General features: G+C 41.5%; 4 protein-coding genes across 10 annotated transcripts; 3 read left to right on the forward strand and 1 right to left on the reverse strand.

Moving 5' to 3' along the window:
* LOC127761727 (protein JASON-like) lies at positions 1-3,336 on the forward strand. The gene is made up of 8 exons (XM_052286057.1): positions 1-168; positions 273-327; positions 450-523; positions 1,684-1,776; positions 1,881-1,924; positions 2,022-2,736; positions 2,820-2,902; positions 2,989-3,336. Exons 1-8 carry the CDS (start codon positions 109-111, stop codon positions 3,032-3,034), a joined length of 1,170 nt encoding a protein of 389 aa, XP_052142017.1. The 5' UTR covers positions 1-108; the 3' UTR covers positions 3,035-3,336.
* Positions 3,337-6,371: 3,035 nt separating this feature from the next.
* Positions 6,372-11,971, forward strand: LOC127764267 (putative E3 ubiquitin-protein ligase LIN-1). The gene is made up of 7 exons (XM_052289120.1): positions 6,372-7,757; positions 7,882-8,029; positions 9,172-10,145; positions 10,276-10,420; positions 10,509-10,760; positions 10,863-11,172; positions 11,497-11,971. Exons 1-7 carry the CDS (start codon positions 6,772-6,774, stop codon positions 11,604-11,606), a joined length of 2,925 nt encoding a protein of 974 aa, XP_052145080.1. The 5' UTR covers positions 6,372-6,771; the 3' UTR covers positions 11,607-11,971.
* A 3,105-nt stretch (positions 11,972-15,076) lies between these two features.
* Positions 15,077-17,382, forward strand: LOC127762864 (O-fucosyltransferase 23). 4 transcript variants are annotated; one of them, XM_052287383.1, is made up of 3 exons: positions 15,077-15,410; positions 15,544-15,564; positions 15,648-17,382. In XM_052287383.1, exon 3 carries the CDS (start codon positions 15,760-15,762, stop codon positions 17,083-17,085), a length of 1,326 nt encoding a protein of 441 aa, XP_052143343.1. In that variant the 5' UTR covers positions 15,077-15,410; positions 15,544-15,564; positions 15,648-15,759; the 3' UTR covers positions 17,086-17,382. The 4 variants fall into 4 exon arrangements, with proteins under 4 accessions (XP_052143343.1, XP_052143341.1, XP_052143342.1 ...); XM_052287381.1 differs by having other exon boundaries at positions 15,544-17,382; XM_052287382.1 differs by having other exon boundaries at positions 15,556-17,382.
* A 564-nt stretch (positions 17,383-17,946) lies between these two features.
* On the reverse strand, positions 17,947-21,923 carry LOC127762865 (OVARIAN TUMOR DOMAIN-containing deubiquitinating enzyme 11). 4 transcript variants are annotated; one of them, XM_052287387.1, is made up of 10 exons: positions 21,765-21,923; positions 20,653-20,851; positions 20,364-20,437; positions 20,232-20,286; positions 19,820-19,894; positions 19,611-19,684; positions 19,469-19,517; positions 18,782-18,866; positions 18,484-18,540; positions 17,947-18,214 (listed from the first exon to the last, which is right to left on the reverse strand). In XM_052287387.1, exons 2-10 carry the CDS (start codon positions 20,812-20,814, stop codon positions 18,171-18,173), a joined length of 675 nt encoding a protein of 224 aa, XP_052143347.1. In that variant the 5' UTR covers positions 20,815-20,851; positions 21,765-21,923; the 3' UTR covers positions 17,947-18,170. The 4 variants fall into 4 exon arrangements, with proteins under 4 accessions (XP_052143347.1, XP_052143346.1, XP_052143348.1 ...); XM_052287386.1 differs by having other exon boundaries at positions 20,653-20,879; XM_052287388.1 differs by having other exon boundaries at positions 20,653-20,879; positions 21,794-21,922.
* Positions 21,924-22,434: the final 511 nt, after the last annotated feature.

Below are 22,434 nucleotides of genomic sequence, written 5' to 3' on the forward strand. Positions count from 1 at the left end.
CTTCTCCTCCTCTCCCCATTCTTCTCCTCTCTCTCTCGCCGCCTCCAATTCCTCCAAACCCTCATCCTCCTCCTCCGCGGCGGCGGTGGCGACGGCGGCGGCCGCACCATGGGTTGCTTCCTCTCCTGCTTCCGCGGCGCGGGATCCGATCCCGCCGGTAGCCTCCGCGTAAGCCACAGCCCCCTTCGCCCCCGTCGGCTCCCCGATCCGACACCCCTTCGTCTCTGTGTGTGTGTGTGTGTGTGGTGATGATTTTTGCTGCCTTGTTGCAGGATCCGCTCGTGCGGGAGAGCCGGATCGGGGAGGCGTTCCTGGACGACGAGACGAGTGGGTTTTCTCTTCCGTTTTCAACTGGATGCCCTTTGCAATTTTTTTTTTTTTTGTTTTCGCTGTGTACGATCGGATCGGAGCTGAGGGTGTACGGAGGTTTATTTGGTATTTCTCTGCAGAGGTTGAAGCGAGCGGGACGCTGGATGGGGATCGCGGAAATGGCGGAAGCGTCGACGAGGAGCTCTGGCGAGAGGTAGCTGCAACGTTTTCTTCTCTACCTGTTTTTACTGTTGTGTGGCGATTTCATCAGAACTGGGTGGCATATCTCGAAGCACCAATGTTTCTAGAGTGATTTATATCAAAATTGATCCTCATGGTTGGTGAGGAGTAACAAAATTGGACCTGATTGTGTAATCTACAGTGTATCTCATTGTGTTGTCACCTATGTAGTATTGATGTGCTCTTCCAGTGGACTCCCTTGCAGCTTTGTAGGTGCTTGGTTATGCTCTCTCCTTGAGTTGTAGGTTATGCGAAAACGACATTGGTTGCCAATTTTGTTGTTTAGGTCCAAAATTTGGCTCTTAATATAGTCGCGCTTCACTCGATGTGCATAGAATTTACCGCTAAAATTACACCTTAAATCTTTCTGAAGCTATTTTCATGCCTGCACCTATCCTCACAGGCAAAATTAAACTGCAAATTATTTTACTCTTTTTTACTTTAAGAATTTGCAAATGTGTGTTAGGTCACAAATCAGTGTTCAGCTGTCCAGTCCATTACCATGTCAAGTTCTTTTGGCACTAACCTCCTATAGATGGATGAGATAAATAGGAGTAGTTGATAATTCTCTGATTATCAGTATTAGTATCCAGATATATATATTATGCTACAGTTACACTAGAGTGAAGGCAGTGAGCTTTTTGCAGGTCGGTAGATTATAATTCTATGATGATCACTCGATCAGTTAAGATTATATTCTTCAGATATAATGTTGTACTGATTTTGAGCTGTCAGTGTCTAGTTTTCATTCAAAGTACCATAAAAGAGTTTACTGATGCCCAACTTGCTGTCTGTAGGTTTATGTGCATGATTGGTTTATGTAGATATATTGTTGCCTCGATCAAATCTATCTTGAGATTGATGCAAACTTTCAACATTCATCACATCTTCTATTTAGTATAACGCCCTTGCACATGCTTAAAGAACTTTGAATGGATGTCCTACATGTACATGTGGTTTGCATTTTCATTGGGCACACTACATGGACCATACCATGTTTTAACTTTCACGGTTCTGCTTTAACAGTTGAACTTCATCAATACATGTTACATTATAATCAATTCTTTTTTTTTTTGCGGGGACATTATAATCAATTCAACTGAAATTAATTTCATAGCATCTCTCTATAACCAGGCAAATTATCTGAAATCATGTGGTGCGATAGGAGAAACCCCACCAGAAATGCTGAAAGGGTCAAACCAAATCACTGAAGAAGAAACTAATGGGGTAAGGAGTGTGTTTCTGCATCTTTGTTTACTAAAATCGGCTTATGATATCTTTATTTTTTAACACATACTGTAATGACTAATGACACATCATGCATTATGCAGGAGCTTAAAGGAGCAGCGGTGTCTGAAGAAAACTTATCTGAAGGGTAAACAAATACCATCAGTTTTCATGAATATAACAGTATTGAATACTACTGTCACTACCATGGTCACATAACCAATTCTTCCTTTCTTGTGATACAGGTTCAACTGTGATGAGCATAGTGCTTTGAAACATGAACAAAGCGATTCACCTCACCCAACCCCTCTGGTTCTCAGAGGTGATATGCAAACTCCTGGTACACTGAATACTGCATATAAGGAGTCTTTAAGGTCTGGGAAGCGTGCAAGGACCAACAAGCAATTCATATATCCTGTCCTCAGACCTATCGAGAACAAATTACAATGGATGGAACTAAGAGACGACTCTTCACCTATCCTGTCATTCAATCCTCCAAAGAGAAGATACTTGAGCACAGATTGTAGCGCGAAACCTCAAGAGTCCATCACAAATTCAATGGCTACGCAAACAGCGCGAATAACTCCTGCTTCCTTCTCATTTCATGACATTACTGCAGGGCAAGATCAAGGAGTGATATCTCCGGAGGAACATAAGAGTGAGAATGACAGCAGAAAGCTGTTAGATGATGCAGATCAATTGAAATACAACGCAGACAGTGAGAGGAAGGGTGTTGCAAGCCTTTCTTGCTGGCTTAAGCCTCCATCTTCAGCTGGTGGGAGTCAAAGTGACACGGAGGGCAAGGTGGTAAAGCAAAGATGCTACGAGAATAGTGTTTTCACAGACCTGCCTATCTTTACAGCTTCTGGTCTGAACTGGGACAATGACAAGCCTACTCCTGTGTTGCCAAAGGTGTGGGATGGTAACGGTATCCCAAACACAACTACCAAATACAAGGAGGTGAATACTTTCATCCGATGCTCTCTATACCTTGCACTTACTACTTATTTGCCCTACTTACACTGTTGCTTTGCTGTTATCAGGACCAGAAAGTCAGTTGGCACGCAACGCCTTTTGAGGAAAGGCTGATGAAAGTTCTGTCCGATGAGAAACCGCATCATCAAAGGTCTCCTGCTTATGCTCTAATCATACTCTGCAACCTACTGTTACTTGAAATTACTACTAATATTGACATCATGATCCTTGCACCAGGAAAATCAGCGGAAAGCTGATCCAACTTGATGAAGAGACCAACTGAAGACCCTTGCAAGAAGACCATCATCCTCGTAGCATTTGCATCATCATCATCATCCTTGAAACAGTGAATTTTTTGAAAGGGCCCCAGCTTTGGCTAATCTGATATGGACTCTAGCTACAAGCTGCGCATCTTGTCATCTGTACAGCATTCGCAAATAGGGCGTCTGAGCTACATTCTCGTCAAATTTCATTTCGGACCGTTATTGCCAAGTTGTCAACTTAAGTTGTCGTTTGCAACCTTTTGTTTTCCTCTGTAAAGAAGATGATACTTTATCTGCTGTGAACATCAACTGCCGACTGGAGTTTGATAGTAGTATCAATGAAAGAAAACTTCTCATGTACTCCCTCCTGCGTATTACACTCTACCGTCTAGCCACTCTTTTATTAAAAGAAGTATACCTTTATTTGTCTCTGCTTTTGATTTCTTGTTTTTCTAATAGAAGGAAACTATCTAGGACAACCAGAACTGCGAGTTTTTTTTTGGTTGTTATTAGTACCTGATACATTTCCATTATTTCTTTTTTGACTTTTTAGGCAACTCATCAGCAAATAGTGGATCAAAGGTAGTAATCCAGTCTCAATGCATTATCACAGTAAGCCAGACTGTAAGACTGTTCCTCTAAGCTGCTAGTGGCAGAACCTGCAAGCCAGAATCTTGTACTACAAAGGAGCAAATAGAGCTTGGAGATGCTAGACACATTCCCCATCAACGCAGCTGTGCTTACAATTATCGCCAAATCATTGAGGTATTTTCGTCGAGTAGCAGCAGACACAGCAAGGCACAGCAACTCAAAGCTGTTCTTGGTTTCTTAGAGAGCTCAAGTTTCAGTCACAGGCTCACAGTAACTGGCTGACCTGACCACATGTTTATAACAGTTTCGCTCTCAGGAAATCTCACCTCAAGACACAGCCACATATCTGCTTCCTGAATCAACCTGATGGATACAGCTCGGCAGTGGAAAGGACATGTTGCATTGCATTGGTCCAGGTTACAGTCTTGCGCTGTGGTGAACACACACTGATGAACAATTGGACATGGCAATTGCTCCTCTACCGAACAAACTAACTACTAGGGTGGTTGCAGTGTAAAGTCCAGATCACAAAAAATGGCACATTAAATTACATCATCCGGACAGATCATCCTTGTCAGACCAAAACGCATGCAGAGAGGTAAAAAAAAGGGATCAAGAAGTTCAGTAAACTACAGGGAGGCTTACGATTTACAGTGGCATGAAGAGAACAATCCAAGCCGGTGGGTGGAGATTAAAACTGTGGGCTCCCAAATCCCAATCATGGCAAGACTCTGGACAGGCTCTGTCACATTCAGATCAAATCAAACCACCACAAAACAAAACCACAGGCAGTGAATGTACAACTACACCGTGTCACCGTGTCACCAGCCAGATGATCTAGCTAGAGCAGAGAGGAGGAGTAGCAGCATGCAGGTATTCAAATGGTCAGATATTGTAATCCTGAATTCCTGATAGCCTGATGGTTTGCAGCTTGCAGGATCACGGGTACGACTGTTCCTTTGGCCAAAACCCTGCACCTCTCTCACTAAATCCATGTCGTTTTCGTTGCAACTTGCATCCATGTATCAACTGGTTACAGATCTTGCATTTGCAATACTCTTCTCCCCAAGTTGATCCATGAATCTTTCATCCCTAATAAAAAAAAACCAAAGGCCGAACTGAACCGCACTGAAGTTTCACAAAACTGAATAAACCATATAAACCGAATGCCCACCCCTAATCCAATATACTTATTATGTACAGAGTACTACATTATATTCTATACTGAATAGTTTCTTGTTCAGAAATACTACCTTGTTGTAGAATATAAGAGATTTTATCCATGTAACTATAAAATCTCTTATTATTCTGAGATGGAGGTAGTAACTTGATATGGAATAGTGCTACTGTTTTATCTTACTGTAGTAGTGGTCACTATGGATCTTTACATTTGAGTTAAAAGGCATGGGACCAATGTGTCTTCTCCTTGGCTCTCCATGCATGGGGTGAGTGATAAGAGTGAGTGCTCTTGCAAAAACCTGATCTCCAGCAAGCAAGCAGACAAAACGCAAGATTGGAACAAATAAATAGCTACACCCATTTGAGTTGGGCAAGATGCCAAATGGTCTCCCTGGCTGCACCAACAGCCTATCAGCATCTAGGCATATTGATCTGCAAAAGGGTCATTACCTTTGCAGCGTTTGTCCACTTGCTGCTTGTCCCTGGCTTTGGCACTTAACTAATTAGCACTCACACACATAATCACGCATCGAGTCACTTAGTTAATCAGCTCAAATTGGTGACTTGAGACAGTTCAACCAACCTCACATGTTAACTTGGATGGCTCTGCTGTGGTTAAATTAATTCTACTGTGGTTAAATTAATCGATTGACCCATGTCGATCGATGGAGGTATGTGGTGTTAAATTGTTAATGTATGCGTTCTTTTTGTGCCTACGTGCATGCAGGCATATCTTTTGGAGATTCGTAGACGTTCTTGCATGCCGTGATGTTCAAGTTGTAGTTCAAAATTGGGAGAGGCTTGTTTCTTCTAGGATTTGGATGTGCTCGCTTGTGAAGAAACCAAGACAAAAGCTGCACATTGTCCTAGCTAGCAAGCATAGCTTCCGCCTCAGATTTCAAATTGTAGTTAGTTTTAGACTCGTGTACAAGAATTCAGAAACAAACACATAACACATATTAGGTGATATTCATATAGAACAGTTCAATTCCAGGTTGTACAGTGCAGAGATATTGAGAAGTCGCTAGCATAAAATTTGAAAGTATATCTTAAGTCTGGATTTTATACTATCAAATATGTTACTCCATCCATTCTAAATTATAGAAATCTAGTATGTGAAAAGATATATACTAATGATACGATTTGAAACATGCCTTCTGTCGAGATCGAGATCCATAGTATTAGGATGTTTCCCATCCCATGCTAAATTGCTACTCCCTCTGTTTCATATTATAAGCCGTTTGATTTTTTTTCCTAGTCAAACTTTTTAAGTTTGAATAAGTTTAGAAAAATATATTAGTTTTTTAACATAAGACAAACATATTAACTAATTTAATATTTTAAATGTTGCTTAATTGCTCTATAAATTTGATTAAACTTAACAAAGTTTGACTAGTAAAAAAGTCAAACACCTTTTAATATGAAATGGAGGGAGTATATTTTAAAATGAAGAGAGTACTTATCAAATACTAGTTCTATAATCACTTGGAGTAACCAGACAAGTGAGGCTACCTTCTTTCGTAAGTGTTGGGTATAAAACGGTGTGAATGATTAGCACGCAATTAGTTAAATATTAACTTAAAATACTTAAAAATAAATTAATATAATTTTAATTTTTTTTAATATATTTTTTTTCAAAAAAAAGATACACCATTTACGATGGAATATGAGTTAGGAAATGGGAGGAAAACAACACGCCCTGTGTGTTGGCAGTTGGCACAAGAGACGAACACGCTCAGGCTAAGGGGAAAAAACGGAATAGCGAGCCGGTGGCCGTCACCTTCCCCTTGGCGTTGCTGCGTCTGCGTGCGTCGCGCGTGCGCGTGCGCGCGTGGGCCCGAGACTGACAGGTGGGCCCCACCCACCAGCCGCCCACGCTTTAACCCCCTCTCTCCTCTCTCTCGCCATTTACGAGAGCGCGCGCGCGACGCGAGCTGATGCTTCCGCTTGGCCGCCGCGTCGCCGAAGCCGACTAACCGCCGCCGCGATGACCACGACGTCGCCGCCAATGCCGCCGATGCCGCCTTCGTCCTCGTCCTCGCTCCGCGACCTGCTCGAGCAGGAGCGCTGCGAGTCCCACGCGCTCGCCGCGGCGCCGCGGCGGGCGCGGTCGGGCAGGCACGCGTCGCCGCCGCCGCAAAGCGTGGCGCCGGAAGAGGAGGACGATGGGGGAGGAGGCGCGGCGGCGGTGGGCGCGGTGGTGGCGATGCTGTCGGGGTACGTGGGGAGGTTCGTGAAGGACGAAGGGTTCAGGAGCGGGCTGCGCGAGAAGTGCGCGGCGTGCCTCGCGCCCGCCGCGTCGCGGCGTGGCGCCGGCCACGCCGTGCTGGCCAACCTCGAGCTGGGCATCGAGAGCATCGAGCGCCTCGCCGCCGACGCCGCCTCCGCGCAGGCGCAGCAGCGCGACGCCAAGATCCGCTCCCTCCGCAACTCCATCCGCCTCCTCAGCGTCGTCGCCTCGCTCCACGCGCCGCCGCGCCACGCCGCTCCCACCTCCGCCCCCGCGGCGGCGGAGGCCCACACCTGCGGCGTCCCGAACTCCCACCTCTCCGCCTGCGCGCAGCTCTACCTCTCCGTCGTCTACAAGATGGAGCGCAACGACCACGTCTCCGCGCGCCACCTCCTCCAGGTGTTCGTCGACGCGCCCTACCTTGCCCGCAAGAACCTCCTCCCTGACCTCTGGGACCACGTCTTCCTCCCCCACCTCCTCCACCTCAAGGTCTGGTTCACCGCCGAGGCCGACCTCGCCGCCGACGACCGGAGCCGCCGGATGAAGACCCTGCAGCGGCTGTACAACGATCACCTCAACTCCGGCACCGCCCAATTCGCCATCTACTACAAGGAGTGGCTCAAGTCAGGAGGAGCCGAGGCGCCTCCTCCCCCCTCCGTGCCATTGCCCTCCATGCCCGGAGATTTCGATGCTTGGGACAAGCATTCCTCTTCCCTGCGCAGAAGCTCCATCAACAGAGGCCTGTGGGTGAAAGAAATTGCAATCTTTCCTCTCTCTCTCTCTCTCTCTCTCTCTCTCTCTCTCTCTCTCTCTTTTGGAATGAATCACTTTGTGTGATTTTGTATCAAGATTATCTGAATTTTGCAGGTACAATGCGGTTTTCGGCACGGCGATGGAGCAGGAAGATGTCAAAGATGCGAAGCTGGAAGATGACGAGATGTCCCAATTGGTTCTTGAGACTGATGTTGAATTGGAGGATAATCCAGGTTGCTTGAAGATGGGGAGGATTGCTCATGTGAGTCAACAGTTGCTTGCTTTCAGTACACTGATTAGCCTCATAATTGTGCTTATATTCTCTTGGAGTCTCAAATTAGTACCAGCATGTTTTAGACATGAGACAAATTATGGTCACTTATTGCATTCTGATAATTAAGTTGGTGTCAAGGAGACAGCTGGTTGAGCTCCATGAATTGTTTTTGTTTTCTCTAGTGTGGGGACAATAAAATTTTTTGTCTGCATTTCGAGTTATTTAAGTGCTAGGCGCCTAGGCCTAATTCGGTATCTAGCTGCCAGTAAACTGAACACCGTGTCTTTTGTGCCTCACTTGATTTACTCTTGCCAAGTAAGTACGCCAGTAAGTAAATTTGGTTTAGAATGTGCCAATGGTTTTCAAATTTTGTTACCGTTTTTCTGAATCTTGCTGTTCATATGGTTGGATTATCCATTCTATTGGAAGTGCACTTTCTGTAGAAATACATAATTTTGTCTTTGCTATCTTCCTAAACTTAATATCTTAGCATTCTATCCTTATCTAGCATAGAGGAAACAAAAGTATTGCAGAATTCAAGCAGCAGGCAAGGATTCATCCGTGTAGATTCTTTTTGTAGTCATTTTCTTCAAAAAAGAAAAGGATTGTTTTTGTAGTAAACTAGACTAGAGTGTGGCTGCAAATACAAAAGGGAGTTATGTTGTAAAAAAACATACTTGCAATCTGAACCTATTCTCTTAGTGGGACACTTTTACAATGATTTTAAATGCAGAGAAGGTGAAACTAGATGCATAATATTCATTCTTGGACCTGAATTATGATGGGCTAGTCTCTAGTTATAACTTATTACCAAAACATGCGAAATTGGGTCAAATGTTGAATTCAGAGTATCAAAACAGCCTTTGAATATGAAACACAATTTCAATTCTTAATTCTAATCTTAGTTCAGAGATCCAAACGGGTGTAAGGAGAAACAGCCCCATTTTGATATAATTGCGACAGCTTTAGAGCCTATGCCTACCTGGTGCATTTACCATTCCTTGACATTAATGTTTGAAGCATGCTAATAAGTTCTGATGTTCATTTGCCATAGAAGCTGAATAGTTCAACCCCGTGTAAATGTATATACCCTTGAAGTTATTTAATTTGTGCCTGTTTTGAGTAGACAGAGTAACATGGGGCTCCAAGAAAAGCATTCCGTTATTCGGAAAGAACGCAATATTCCAGAAACAGCACCAACACCACGGAAATCCTATTCTCTCCGACTTTTCTCGTGTCGTGGAGATCTAACCAGGAACGTCATCAACCATCCTAAGATACCAAAGAAGGAAGCCGTGTCTGTCGAGAAAGACCTAGAATGCAGTGAGCTAACAATGAATCTAGAACGAGCAGTTTCCATGGTATCTAGTTCAGACAGTCTTACGCAGTGCGAATATGCTGTGCAAGAAGTTGCCAGAGCATGTTCAAATTTGCGAGAAGATCCAAACCTTGGAACTTGGCTGTCATGTCCATCCTTTATTCAAGGGCTTCTCGAAGTCACATTCACTTCCAAGGATGATCTAGTGCTGGAGTGTGCAATTTTGATTATCGGAGAGTTGATTTTAAGCAATGAGGTGAATAGACAGATTGTACTTAATGCAGATCCACAACTTGAAGTTTTCTTGAGACTTCTGAGAAGCAAAGAGTTGTTCCTTAAGGCAGCTATAGTACTTTATTTGATGAAGCCTAAAGCTAAGCAAATGCTGTCATTGGACTGGATACCACTTGTACTGCACATATTGGAGTGCGGGGATGAGGTGCAATTTCTGTCTTCTGTGAAATGTGCTCCAAAAGTAGCTGCATTATATTTCCTAGATCAGCTCCTTATGGGATTTGACGTTGATAGAAATGTTGAGAATGCAAAGCAGATGATTGCTCTTGGTGGTTTGGACCTGCTCATGAACAGAATCGATGGCAGTGATTCCCGTGAGAGCAAAAAATGCATCTCTCTCTTGACGTCATGTATCCAAGCAGATGGCAGTTGTCGACACTATTTAGTTGATAATCTGAAGAAGGAACCTATTGTTCAACTTCTAGTAGGAAATCAGAAGAAGGCTAGTTCTGCTGCCCTTAACTTGCTGAGTGAACTAGTCTGCCTTAACAGGTACAACGATTATACAGTTCTGATAAGGTGTACACCGTTAGAATTTTTTTAGATAATGGTGCATACTGTTAGATTCATGTCTACTAAAACATCCTTTGAATTGAACTTGCTTCTTAACTTCTTAAAACAGAACAACCCAGATTTTGGAGTTCCTCAAGGAGCTGAAAAATGGTGGCTGCTTGAATACAATGCATATTCTATTGGTCTATCTCCAACAAGCTCCTATTGCCCAACATCCTCTAGCAGCTGTCATGTTACTCCAGCTTGATCTCCTGGTAACATCTTGAAAGACAAATCTTTTCTTCCTTTGCCGAGCCACATGTTTCGTATTTGTACATTCCCCATATAACAGTATTCTTGTAGGGAGATTCTTCGCAGTACAGCGTTTACAGAGAGGAAGCGATTGATGCCATGGTAGCAGCTTTGGAGCATGGTTCACACAGCAGAAAGTTGCAAGAACAGTGTGCTCGAGCTCTCTTACTCTTGGCAGGGAGGTTTTCATCCTCAGGGGAACCGATCGCGGAAGCATGGCTACTAAAGAGAGCGGGACTAGATGACTCCCTATCCGAATCCTTCCGGAGAACAGAGATATTCAAAGATAAGAGTGCAAGGGTGGTACGTTCTCATGCTAAAAAAAAACTAAATTCTATAGTTCATACCTTATAATTTGGTCTTGAAGCTAGGTTCTATTAATCTGTATGCTGTCTAAATTACCAGGAAGAAGAAAAGATAGTTGAAGAACGGCTGAAGAAACTTGCGCTCATGTTGCTAAACAGTGGGAACAAAAAGTTCCTCACAGCGCTGTCAAACTGCATATCTGACGGAATCCCTAGTTTGGCTCGAGCGTGCCTCATCACTGTAACATGGATGAGCAGCTCACTCTCCCCGCTGCACGGGTGCAACACGTTCCAGCCTTTAGCTTGCTCCATTCTTGCGACTAAGCTTGTAGATAGCCTAAGCTATGACAGAGTTTTGGAAGAGAGGGTGCTTGCTTCACTGTCACTGTTGAACCTTGTGAGACATCCAGGTATGTTTCTTTTGGTCATCTCCAACATGTTCTTGAAATGGAATTTCTTAATTTTTTTCTCATACAGTTTCACACTTTCTTTAGGCTACAATTTTCAAACTTGATACAGTCGGTACACAGTCATTTCTGTACATAAATTTTACTGCTCTTGTGATTTTTTTTTTAAAAAATGCTTTCAATGGACTATTATAAACTTGTCTAAGAAGAGCAGAACACTGTTGTTTCCATAGCCATGTAACTAGGAAGCTCCATTTCTCGTAATAAGATTGCATCACAATTTCGCTTCAAGCCTCATTGTTTTAAGGCAACCTTTCATTGTCACAGAATGTTTGGAGAAGCTTTACCCACTGAAGAAAGACACAGTAGAGTCATTGCAAGATCTTGCAGAAGTGACATGGACTGCAAAGGAGCTCCTTTTCGCATGCTGTAGATGACAACCATCTGAAGAGGAACAGTTTCTCAGTCTCCAAGAACAGTGTTTCAATATGGGATTAGTGATTGCTTAATTACACATTTCTTTTTTCTTGATATGTAAAGCACTAGAGTTTCTTTCCCTTGTAAAGAAGAATCTGGCAATGGCTTCTTTCCCTTGTAAAGAAGAATCTGGCAATGGCTTTCTTTCATATGCTGTACATTGTGATAATTCGTTCGTTCTGGTCTCTGCTTGCTGTGAGCAATCTGATAATTCGTTCGCTCTGGTCAGTGAGGCCTCTTACTACGACATGTGACACGGTGAGGACACACACGGAGTTGTTAGAAATATAGCGCTATATGCTACAGTCGATTTTTTTTCAGCCACTTACACAGTAATTACACCTCATTTACACCCCACTTACATATGTAATTAGTATGTAATTTTCGAATTTACATATGTAATTTTAGTACTTACATATGTAATTTTGAGACTTACATTGTAAATACACTAAAATTACATATATAATTTAGTGACTTACAATGTAAATACATACCGACTATTTTTTGATGAAAAATATGGCGCCATAAATATAGCTACCCCCAAAGTCTATATTTTCTCCACCAATATTTTAACTATGTTTTTTAGAAACACAATATGAATGCATGCGCACGCGCACACACCCCTATGGCCCTATAAACGTGTACATATACAATCCATCCTTATAAAGCACATATGAGAAACTGATCGTCATATCTTGAGCTACTTTTAAAGATATACCGAGCTAATATTGTATTTTTCTCACAAAAAGTTTAACTTTATTTTCTCTCCTCGCTCCATATCTAGACACCGCTACCAATTCGGTTGATCTATCTATTCTCTCCACCGCTAGCTGGTCTAACTCGCTAATTCCATCCAATTCCTGTTACCAGTTCTCCTAGGTTTATATATAGATTGAGATGGTAACTCTAATTTTTAATTTTAAATGCTACAATAATTTATGTGTGTTTTGACAGGAAAATATGTAGAAAATAGCTCCTTTCATTTCCCTATCAAGAAAAAGCTTTTCCCTTGTTCCTACTACATGGAGAAGACACGCACACAGTGCACACCCCTACAAACGTACAATATTTGTCCAACTCTGCAATATAGCCTATTCGATTAATCGGAGAATGTAATAAAACTGTTAGACAATAACAAGTTAATATTGTATACAAATTGTGTGGACATCCTTCTCTCCTCTCCTTCCAGAACCCACCTAGCATGAAGCAACTTATAAGGTTTCTCTATTGCCTAAAATTTGATTTTTTTTTTCAAACCTTCTAAAGTAATTGGTTATGTTTATAGAACACTTATTATCATTTGTATGAGATGCAATTGATGTATGGAACAACATTGTACCATGTATATATGAATAGATAAATGATTTATTTATTTGTCTAATTGTGTTTTCTATTGTAATAATATGCATCTAAATCAATCTTCTAATACATAAATTAAGCCAACAGAATGGCATGACTAGTCGTTCAACTCAACACTGTGAACTTACAAGAACTAGGTTGCTAACATCGTGTCATGGTAAATAAAAATTTAGGGTAGTTTCACTTCAGCATCATTTACATGATCAATATCTTGATATCTCTGTAATTCGGATGGCTGTTGAGAATGGTACTCCAACTCTAAGTTCAATCTATTCATCTCATCGTCTATTTTAGAAAGTATCATCAAATTAATAAAACTAGTTATAGGATTCGGAAAGTGTCATCTCTTGTTTTGCTTCTCTAAATCAGAAAACAGATTCCACACATTGAAAGTATCATCCATTGCTTTGTTCTAACCATCTGATGGGAAGGTTGAAGTGAAGTAACATAAAATAGTATATAATTGAGGGGGGGGGGGGGGGGGCACATCCCTCTTCCTCATTTTCTCATTTTTCACTCTCTTATCCTCTAGTCACCGATGCCGCCGTTGCACAGTCATGGGAACCAAGATTACTGAAAGATTTATAGAAACCATGGCGATTTATCTCATTTACTCCCAATTCTTTTACCACCAAAGGATAGAAACCATGGCTATTTTTGGGATTGTCTTTATAGAAACCATAACGATTTTTCTCCTCCTTCACTCTGCAAATCCTTCAGTCTCTAACAGGCGTTACACAATTATGGGGAAATGAGTGAAGCTGCCATTGACTAATCATGGGGAATGACGACTAAGACCACGAGTCATTCATTTTTTTTCCTTATTTACTCCAGTCCTTTGCCATTGCCTAGTCATGAGAATTGTGACCAAGACCACCAAAGGTTCTTTCATCGAGATATTTAACTATTTACCATTGAACTCAAATATCATATATACATCATGAGGGGGTCCACATGTCATTGATATACTCCCTCCATTCCTTTATAGATGGCAGCCATGCCTAATGCACATATCACAAGGCAATAAACTGTTGATCTGGATAATTACTAAAATGCCCCTAGCTCTAGATAGAAAATGCAATGACCAGGCACCAAAATGTGTCTAACCATGAGAACCTACCGGGCTGCTCAAATCCCAGTTGAGATGAATGGAGAAAGATGGAGCAGACTATAGACTCTTCTTAGGGTGTGTTTAATTCACGCCAAAATTGGAAGTTTGTTTGAAATTAGAACGATGTGATGGAAAAGTTGTAAGTTTATGTGTGTAGGAACGTTTTGATGTGATGGAAAAGTTAGAAGTTTGAAGAAAAAGTTTGGAACTAAACAAGGCTTTAGTGAAAATGAAAGACTTTCTGATTGGACCCACAAAGGGCAAAATTGGAAAATGGCATAGTAGGAATGTTGCAGTGCCAACTATTTTGGAACAAATGAAGTAGTCATGGCTGCCAACTACAAAGGAATCGAGGGAGTATGGGTGAAAAATAGTTAAATGGTTGTTTATAGTGTAGCTAAAATAAATTTTTTTTTGTAGGATTTCCTATCTATTTATCAAAGTTTGGCAAGAAACTAAGTGTATACACATCTTTGGCAACTTTACAAAAAAAAAAGATCCTCATCGGTAAGTATATTCGTAGGCTGATCAGCCAAATAAGCCTTTTTCAATTCAAACAAAGCCATTCCATCTATCAGCTTAATTGATTAATTTGCTGGACGAGGAATCTTCTATGTCTGGTGCTTGTATCTCCTAGTTTGTGGTATTGGGATTTTTATCTTCTAGTATGTACAACCACTAGAGAGTTCACAAATTAGCCACCCCTAATAATCCAACTTACTTGCGGGTAATGATCCAACTTACTTGCGGGCCCCACTGTGTTTGTTTGATAAGCCTAAGCCCAAGCCTCAGCCAAACAAGCTATCCGATGAGACCTTGGTATGTTTAAAATGGCATCAATCTTAACCGCCCCTAAATGCCAAATAACATTACAGTACAATCTTTTAATTTTCAAAAAGAAAAAAAAAGTCAAGACTAAAAATGGGCTAATTACCATCTTACCCTTCTTCCTGCTCTCTCTCTCTCTCTCTCTCTTGCTTCCATTTTTCTCCTTCCTTCCCGCACGCACGCACGCACCTACCCTCCTCCGCCATCGATCGTGCTCCGATCTGCGCCGCCGAGCCGGACCTCCGCGCGGCGACGGCGGCGGCTTTCCGGCCGGCGAGAGGGCCCTCGTGGGCGGCACGTCGTGGACCACGGCCCCCGCCCAGCGTTAGCCCCTTCCCCCCTGCGCTCGCTGGGTCCTTTGCTCGATCGCTTCTCGATTCCCCGGGTCGCCTGCGTCGATCTCCATCCCGCGGGGACGAGCAGCTGCGCCGGCATCCGCTGCTTCCGACGCATCCTCGCTTCGCTGGTGAGCATCCAATCCGTTTTTTTTACCCCGCACTTGTCGAATTTGCGTTAGCCCTAGCTTGTCTTGTAGATCTGGAATCCGCTTTTCTCTTCGCCTTTTGCGTTAACCCTAGTACGTACTGATACCAGTTTAGTTTTGATCCCAGGAAAATTTGGTGGGCCCTGAAGAAAGTAGTGAATTCTGATTGGATTGGTTGATTTCTGGTTCATCCATCCTAAATGTGGTTTGCATTTTCAGGGAGATATGCGTTTGTCATGCTCAAAATGAGGTGGTAAGGGGATAATCTACATGCAATGCTGGGTGGTAAAAAGGTTCACTCTAGGAGAGATTGGTTTAAACCATTGCTTCAATGAACATCATACTAGAACTCAAGCATCTCAAGCAGGTCAGCTTGCCGACGCGGCCTGTCGTTTGCAAAGGCCTTGTTATAGTGATTGCGCTTATTGTGCTGAGGGCAATCGTATCCCCGTTTCTCGCCGTTAACCCGTCCGAGAAGGAGGGTTTTTACGATCCGACAGCCGATTTGCTGCCTGGGATTAGGCGAGGCAAGTTCATTGAGGTTCCACAGATTATATGGGGATTGAACAATCAGAAGATTGCGTTTGCCAGGGCGTGCTTGACTGCGAGATTCCTGAACCGGTCTCTGCTCATGCCTAGTTTGAGTGCTTCGCTTTTCTACAAAGAGGTTGACTTGCTGCGACCAATCACTTTCGACAAGGTGTTTGACTTTACCAAGTTCAACGCCCGTTGCCAGGGGTTCGTAAGGTTAGCTCGCTATTCAGAAGTTTCTAATCAAACCAAGCCTTTCAAACTCCAAAAGGGAAGTGGTAGGAGGTGGACCGTGGAGAAAGACTTGGATCAGCTACTACAGTACAGAAGGGGTGAGGCAGATGACTCTGAAGTCATTGAAATCATCGGGAAACATCCATTTTTGTGGCCTGATCACTGGCCAGTGAAAGACTATGCCAGAATTTTCGATTGCCTTGCGTTAGTTCCGGAGATAGAAACTGAAGTGGTTAAGGTCATATCCAAGATTAGAGAGGCAGGCATAAAAGCAAGACATGAGGCTGGTATTTCTCATAATAAGCACGTGAAAGATGGTACAATGAATCCACCAGTGCCATACATTGCCGTCCACATGAGAATAGAAAAGGATTGGATGATCCATTGCAAGAAATGGGAGCAGCGTTCCAATTCAAAGGAAATTTGCAGCAGTAAAGAAGAGATCATTCATAAGGTCTCACAGATCACTGATCTACGTAGGCCAGTTGTGGTTTATCTTGCAGTAGCTGACAGCCTTCTAGAAGATAATTCAATAACTAGCGGTTGGAGAGTGGGTATGGTTGCTTTTGAGAAGAAGAGACTTGGAGTTACTGACATCTACAATAGGCAACCTTATCTTATAAAGTCCGCTATTGACTTTGAGGTATGTGTGAGAGCGGATGTGTTTGTAGGCAATAGCTTCTCAACATTTTCCAACCTTGTGGTGCTGTCAAGAACACAAAGGCTATATAACATGGGAGAGGCAATCTCATGTGGAGAGAATGTCGGGCTTTCATCCTATGCCTACAATGTTATTGGAGACGATGGCGGGCCACAGAGATGGATGACAGATATGTCAGACACAAGCCTCCAAAACTTGAGTTACGGAACGAACAATATCTCATGCCACTGACTTATGACATAAAACACTTGACTGAACACGATCACACACACAAGGATAATTCTTGGGAGAATTTTAGCTACAAACAGAGGAACATGTTAGAAGGTTGATATTGGCTGCCACACTTGAGAGAGACTTTGGCCAAGAATTGTCTGCAGACCTTTGTGAGTGTATACAAAAACTGTTCTCTGAAGAACATTGACTTGTATTGAACAGTCTTTAGTTTGTAAAGTTAAATGTTGTGTGTTACTTTGTCTTTCTCCGTAACTTTTAATGTTATGGTTTCGAAAGAGCAGCTTCATACTGGAACTTGATGGTGTCACTTTTCGCACGCATTTGCATGAGGTGTATTTATTTGTTTGCAGTGTTCCGACTTAACAAACTCTTGATCACGAGTACTGTGATAGCTTCCCTGAAATATTCTCTTTGGGTTAGTATTGTCTCAACACAACTTAGTTGAAATCTTACTGTGGTAAGAAAGAGGGCTGGTTGATCCAGATTGATTTAACTTTGAAAATGAGCAATATTCGGTGTTACAGAAGAAAAAACTTATTTTGGCCCATTTTCATCAAGGATAATTTAGAATTGAGAAGAGACGAGTTGGAACTTGGAACTCGAACAATAGTCTACCACTGATACTTCAGGTTTAACTGTAGTCTATCATCTTAAAGAGAAGGGGCATTTTGTTTATTTGATCAGACAAAGTATCAGAATGGCATGATCGAGCTGTTCTTCCAGTGATTCTAGCGCGAATCTGTAGATGTTTTTTTGTAACATAAATTAATAAAACTTGCATGTCGAACCTTTTTTTTTTACTTGAATTGCATGTTGAAACCTGATGTATATATTTATACATTTTGGAATCTTTCCCTCTTTCTTCTTTTTTTTTTTTACTGAAACAGGTCTTCAGAAAAGGAGATGAACAAACAGCATTTCACTGTACATAAGCTTACAAAGTTTGCTCCCGAGTTACAACTTACAGCATCAGCAATGACAGAAAATGAGCGAAGTGAAATGAAGTTACAGCTGCTACTAGATTGAGTGAGAAGAACAATGGCAGGTACAATTCCAAGAATTGCCATAGGCTATCTACCTACTTAGAACAGCCAGTGCTTCTTTCTGGTCTTGCGATTTGGAAGATCTGAAAGTGAAGAATATATTATGAGCATGAGGGAACTAATCATTAATGCAGAATTATCCCAGCAGAAATTGCTGAAATACATGGATAGTAGATACCAACTAGCAGAATAACCACACCATCATTTTTTTCCCTTCAAAATAACACACGAGTAGTGCGTGTGCGCAATGAAAAACGAATAGAAGAATAGAAATGTTTTGTGAAAATAGCAAGTAGGGAACCTTTCTTGCCCGAAGAGAAAGAAGGTACAGATCACAGAAAACAACACTCACCTTCAGTTGCATACAAGGAATTGTAGTGCACCTCACTCCAGAAGCTTAACCAAAGCTCTGCAGAACGAACCAAGGGAATGATCAAACACCATAAATATATATTGGGATTTACATTTACCAACCCATGCGGATACTGCGTACATGGATTTAGTTGGCTAAAAGCAGGCAAAGATTTACAGAATGAAGGATATCACAAGTATTGAATAATATAAAAAACATCATGACAACACAAAATAGAAAATGTGACCTCAAAGTTCTCAAAGATCTCAAACAAGATATCAAAGTTCTCAACTCTAACCTTTTGTGGGAGTGGCACCTCTGGGGACTATCTCGATTAGGCATGTGTCTCTAAATGATGTCAGCAGGCAAATCTTGGCAGCAAACTAATTTAACAGATAAAACCGTGTTAGTACATGATGCCTACTAATATTATAATGGAGTACTGGCAACTTGTTATTGTCAAGGAACATGATTTTGAAAACATGTTATTTGAAATTTCAAAATTTAGAGAGAAATGTGAATTGCAGGCTTAGGGATTGCTTAATCATCAGGAGTATAATCAACTAAATATGAAAAACATGGTGTTGAGCTGTTCATTGAGAATTTGAGAAGAACGGAGATGATAGGAGATGGCACTTGTATCTTTTACTCAACAAGAATGGAACAGTAACGTAAATGTTTTCAGAAAGATCACTATACTATAGACACAAGGAACCAATAATGGAAAAAAAGAACCCCATCATCCAATTCCACTTAAAAAATTATAGCACAGGTTCCTCTAAAAATAATAGCTATAAAATAAACAAACAATTTTTTTTAGAACAATATATTGTTAGGTTACAACTTGACAGAGTTTTGTGAACAAGAAAGCATCGGATTAAACTATCGTTAGAACTAAGTCACAAGATAAATAATGTCAAAACCTACAGTTAGAAGGTATTTTCTCATAACAAACCAATCAGCCATCTTGAAAGTGCTATCTTACCCGGTCTGCAGCCGCTTGTAAGGTCACATGATCTCCCCATTCTCCAGATCTACAATTGCGTAAATAAAATGCTTTAAATAAGGACATGAACAGCAAGTTAAAAGTTTTACATGACAGGTGTGTTGTTGTTAAGAACTAGAACCTTTTCATTTTCTTCAAGTACACCTTATATTCCATCGGTACATAGCCTTCATAGTGTTTCCTGAATTCCTTTAGCTAAACCAGAGAGATAGTAATTCAGCATAGCACATATCAAGAAACTAGATTGATGATGTAACTAAGTTAGAGACTTCTTTATTTGCAAAACAAACAAGTTTTGCTAAGGAATTAGTGAAAGAGTTATGGAACTACCTGCTTCACGACTGACTTCCTCACATGTTTGTGATAGTCCGGATTGCGGAATATCTGATCTGCCAAAGCTCGGAACTGTAAGGGGAAAACACATGACAGAAATAAGGACTGGTTGGAGACACACATCGAAAACTTGACCTTGCAGATGAACTGAAATAGGATCATAACACTCTTTTGAAAGAGGACATTATGGAAATAAATCACGCAAGTTTATACAGGAAAGGAGATGTGCTAGATTATTATAGTAACTAAATTCAGAATAAATCCAAATAATATAATTTGCCGAGAATATCATATTATACAGTCAATAATGAGATAGATGACTTCTCCAAATGTAGTAGAAATGCCTTTTAAATAGTTTTTTTTAAATTATACCTATGGTAATTATACAAGCAAGTAAAAAAATAGTAACCTGACAATTTCCGTCTCCTTCAATTTGGAATTCAGCTAAGCCATAAGTGCCCAATCTGAGAAAAAAAAAAGAAAGTCAGGTAAATGAAGGAGACATGAATCAGGGAAAAAGTAAAGAAAACAACACAAATACCTTTCCAGTAATGTTTCATGGTCTATTGTTGCATTATTAACATCAGGAATTTGCCCATTAACTCGAGGAGTGTGCTGCCAATGAATATATCAGTAACTTGGTACAGGGGAGTTAGCACAGTAGCACTATAACTTGCAGAGTAATCATGGAGGTTATATGGAGCATATATCAAAAATAGTATGTTCGTTACTAGGCAAGTTCTCATGCTAGATAGCTAAATAGCCGAATAGCTCCCGTCAAAGACACCAAAACTATCAAAAAAGACATATTCAAAAAAATAGACTAGTACCGGGATAGAATCTAAGTGGGAAAGGCGTTTTCCAAGACTCCGTCCACTGTTCTTTGCTTCAGTTAAAAGGGTACCAACTGTCACATCCTCCTCACTCTCCTGAGTACTGGTGCTAAGACTTGAGCAAGAACTTTTGCTAGCATGATCCTGTTGTTCAGACATGCTACCTCAGAGGGAGCATTGAAAATATATGGATTGGCTGCAGGTTCCAAAGGAAAGAATCAGTGCTGCAATATAAAAAAAAACAACAGTTAAGAGCATACATTTGCATAATAACATGGACAGTAAGTACAATATTAAAGAAACTGATGGCAAGTACTCCTAGCAAACAGCAAAGTGTTCAGACACAACACTGAATGGCTTCTATGCTGGAATTACCTACCTAAATATTCTAATATCAACATTGGAGCATACATATTACACAGCTGTTAGCTCAAAAAAAAAAACATATTACACATCTGGCTCCACCAGATGATTTCTTGTATCCAGCATATTTGTTGCAAAATAAACTCGCTGAGCTACAAATGCCATTGATTGTCTCATTGGTATAAACCAGTAAGGACACGCAAAGAACTGAAGTAGTAGAAACGATGCACCAGAATGCCAGATGATAAGGCAACTAATTTCCAAGAAAACGAGACAATTGTCAACTGGGTAACTGGAAGGCCCGTTCCTCACACGGCAACACTACTAATCAAACGAGATAAATCTGATATTTTCAGAGAAGCAAAAATTTCACACGCCTCCTTGCACTACCGATTTACTGGAGGAAACTACGAACTCTCTGAACAATACCCAAGCTTTAGCTAACCGTCCAAGAATTATACCACACAAAAACTGTACCAATGAAGCCATGGATCTGAGCTTGCAACTTGGAACGGACTCCCTGACCGGACAAAAAGGACACCCACAAAATTACCATTTTTCCGGGAACTACAAGGCAAAAAAAGTTGTACAGATGATGGGTAGACCTAACATTGGAGCATGGGAGTTCAACTGAATCCCCAATTTTTTTCTTTTTAACAGAAACAGCTAGTTCTGCTACAAATACAAGAACAAGCACGCATCAAAGAAATCCAGAAAACTAGAAGGGTTAACTGAAAGGAACCAACCAATCCAACTTCAGGTGGCTATCCCGCACCTTGCTGGTTCTTGCCGGCCGCGCGCGGGAGGAGGAGGAGCTCCGGCTCGCGCAGCAGCAGATCGGCAGCAGAGAGGAGAGGAGAGGAGCGCGACGGAGAAGAAGATGCGGGAAAGAAAGAAAGAAAGAAAGAAAGAAGCAAAGCAAGGCAACAGAAGAAAATGGAGGGGGAGGAGGGCATTTTGGTCATTTTACCTTTTTTTTTTTTACTATTCTCCTAATGTACTTCTAGGAGTGTTTGACTGGTTGCAAGTTGTATAACTTGCACTCCAAATGTCAAATTTGGTGATCCATCAGTAGAGTCAAAGCAACAATTTTGCAAGGGCTATAGCTTTGCATTGGGATTTTTATTTTCATTTTTTCGGGGATATGCAAAGTGCTTTTTCTTTAATTAAGATTAGAAAAAAAAGTGATTCTACAGAACAAAGTATGTAAAAAAAGAGAAAAGGAGGATGGTAGATTAGGAAGGCCGATTATCTCACAAAACATTATGTAACGAAGGAGCGCTCCATCTAGATGGACACCTTGCTTCACGTCAGAGGGCGGCTTCTATTGCCACCATCTCTCCTACTTCCTGCACTATTTTGCACTTGCCATTAAAAGATATACTCCTTCCGTCAAAAAAAAAACTCAACCTAAAA

The sequence above is a fragment of the Oryza glaberrima genome, chromosome 2 (assembly GCF_000147395.1).
Source record: "Oryza glaberrima chromosome 2, OglaRS2, whole genome shotgun sequence".
NCBI classification, from domain to species: domain Eukaryota; kingdom Viridiplantae; phylum Streptophyta; class Magnoliopsida; order Poales; family Poaceae; genus Oryza; species Oryza glaberrima.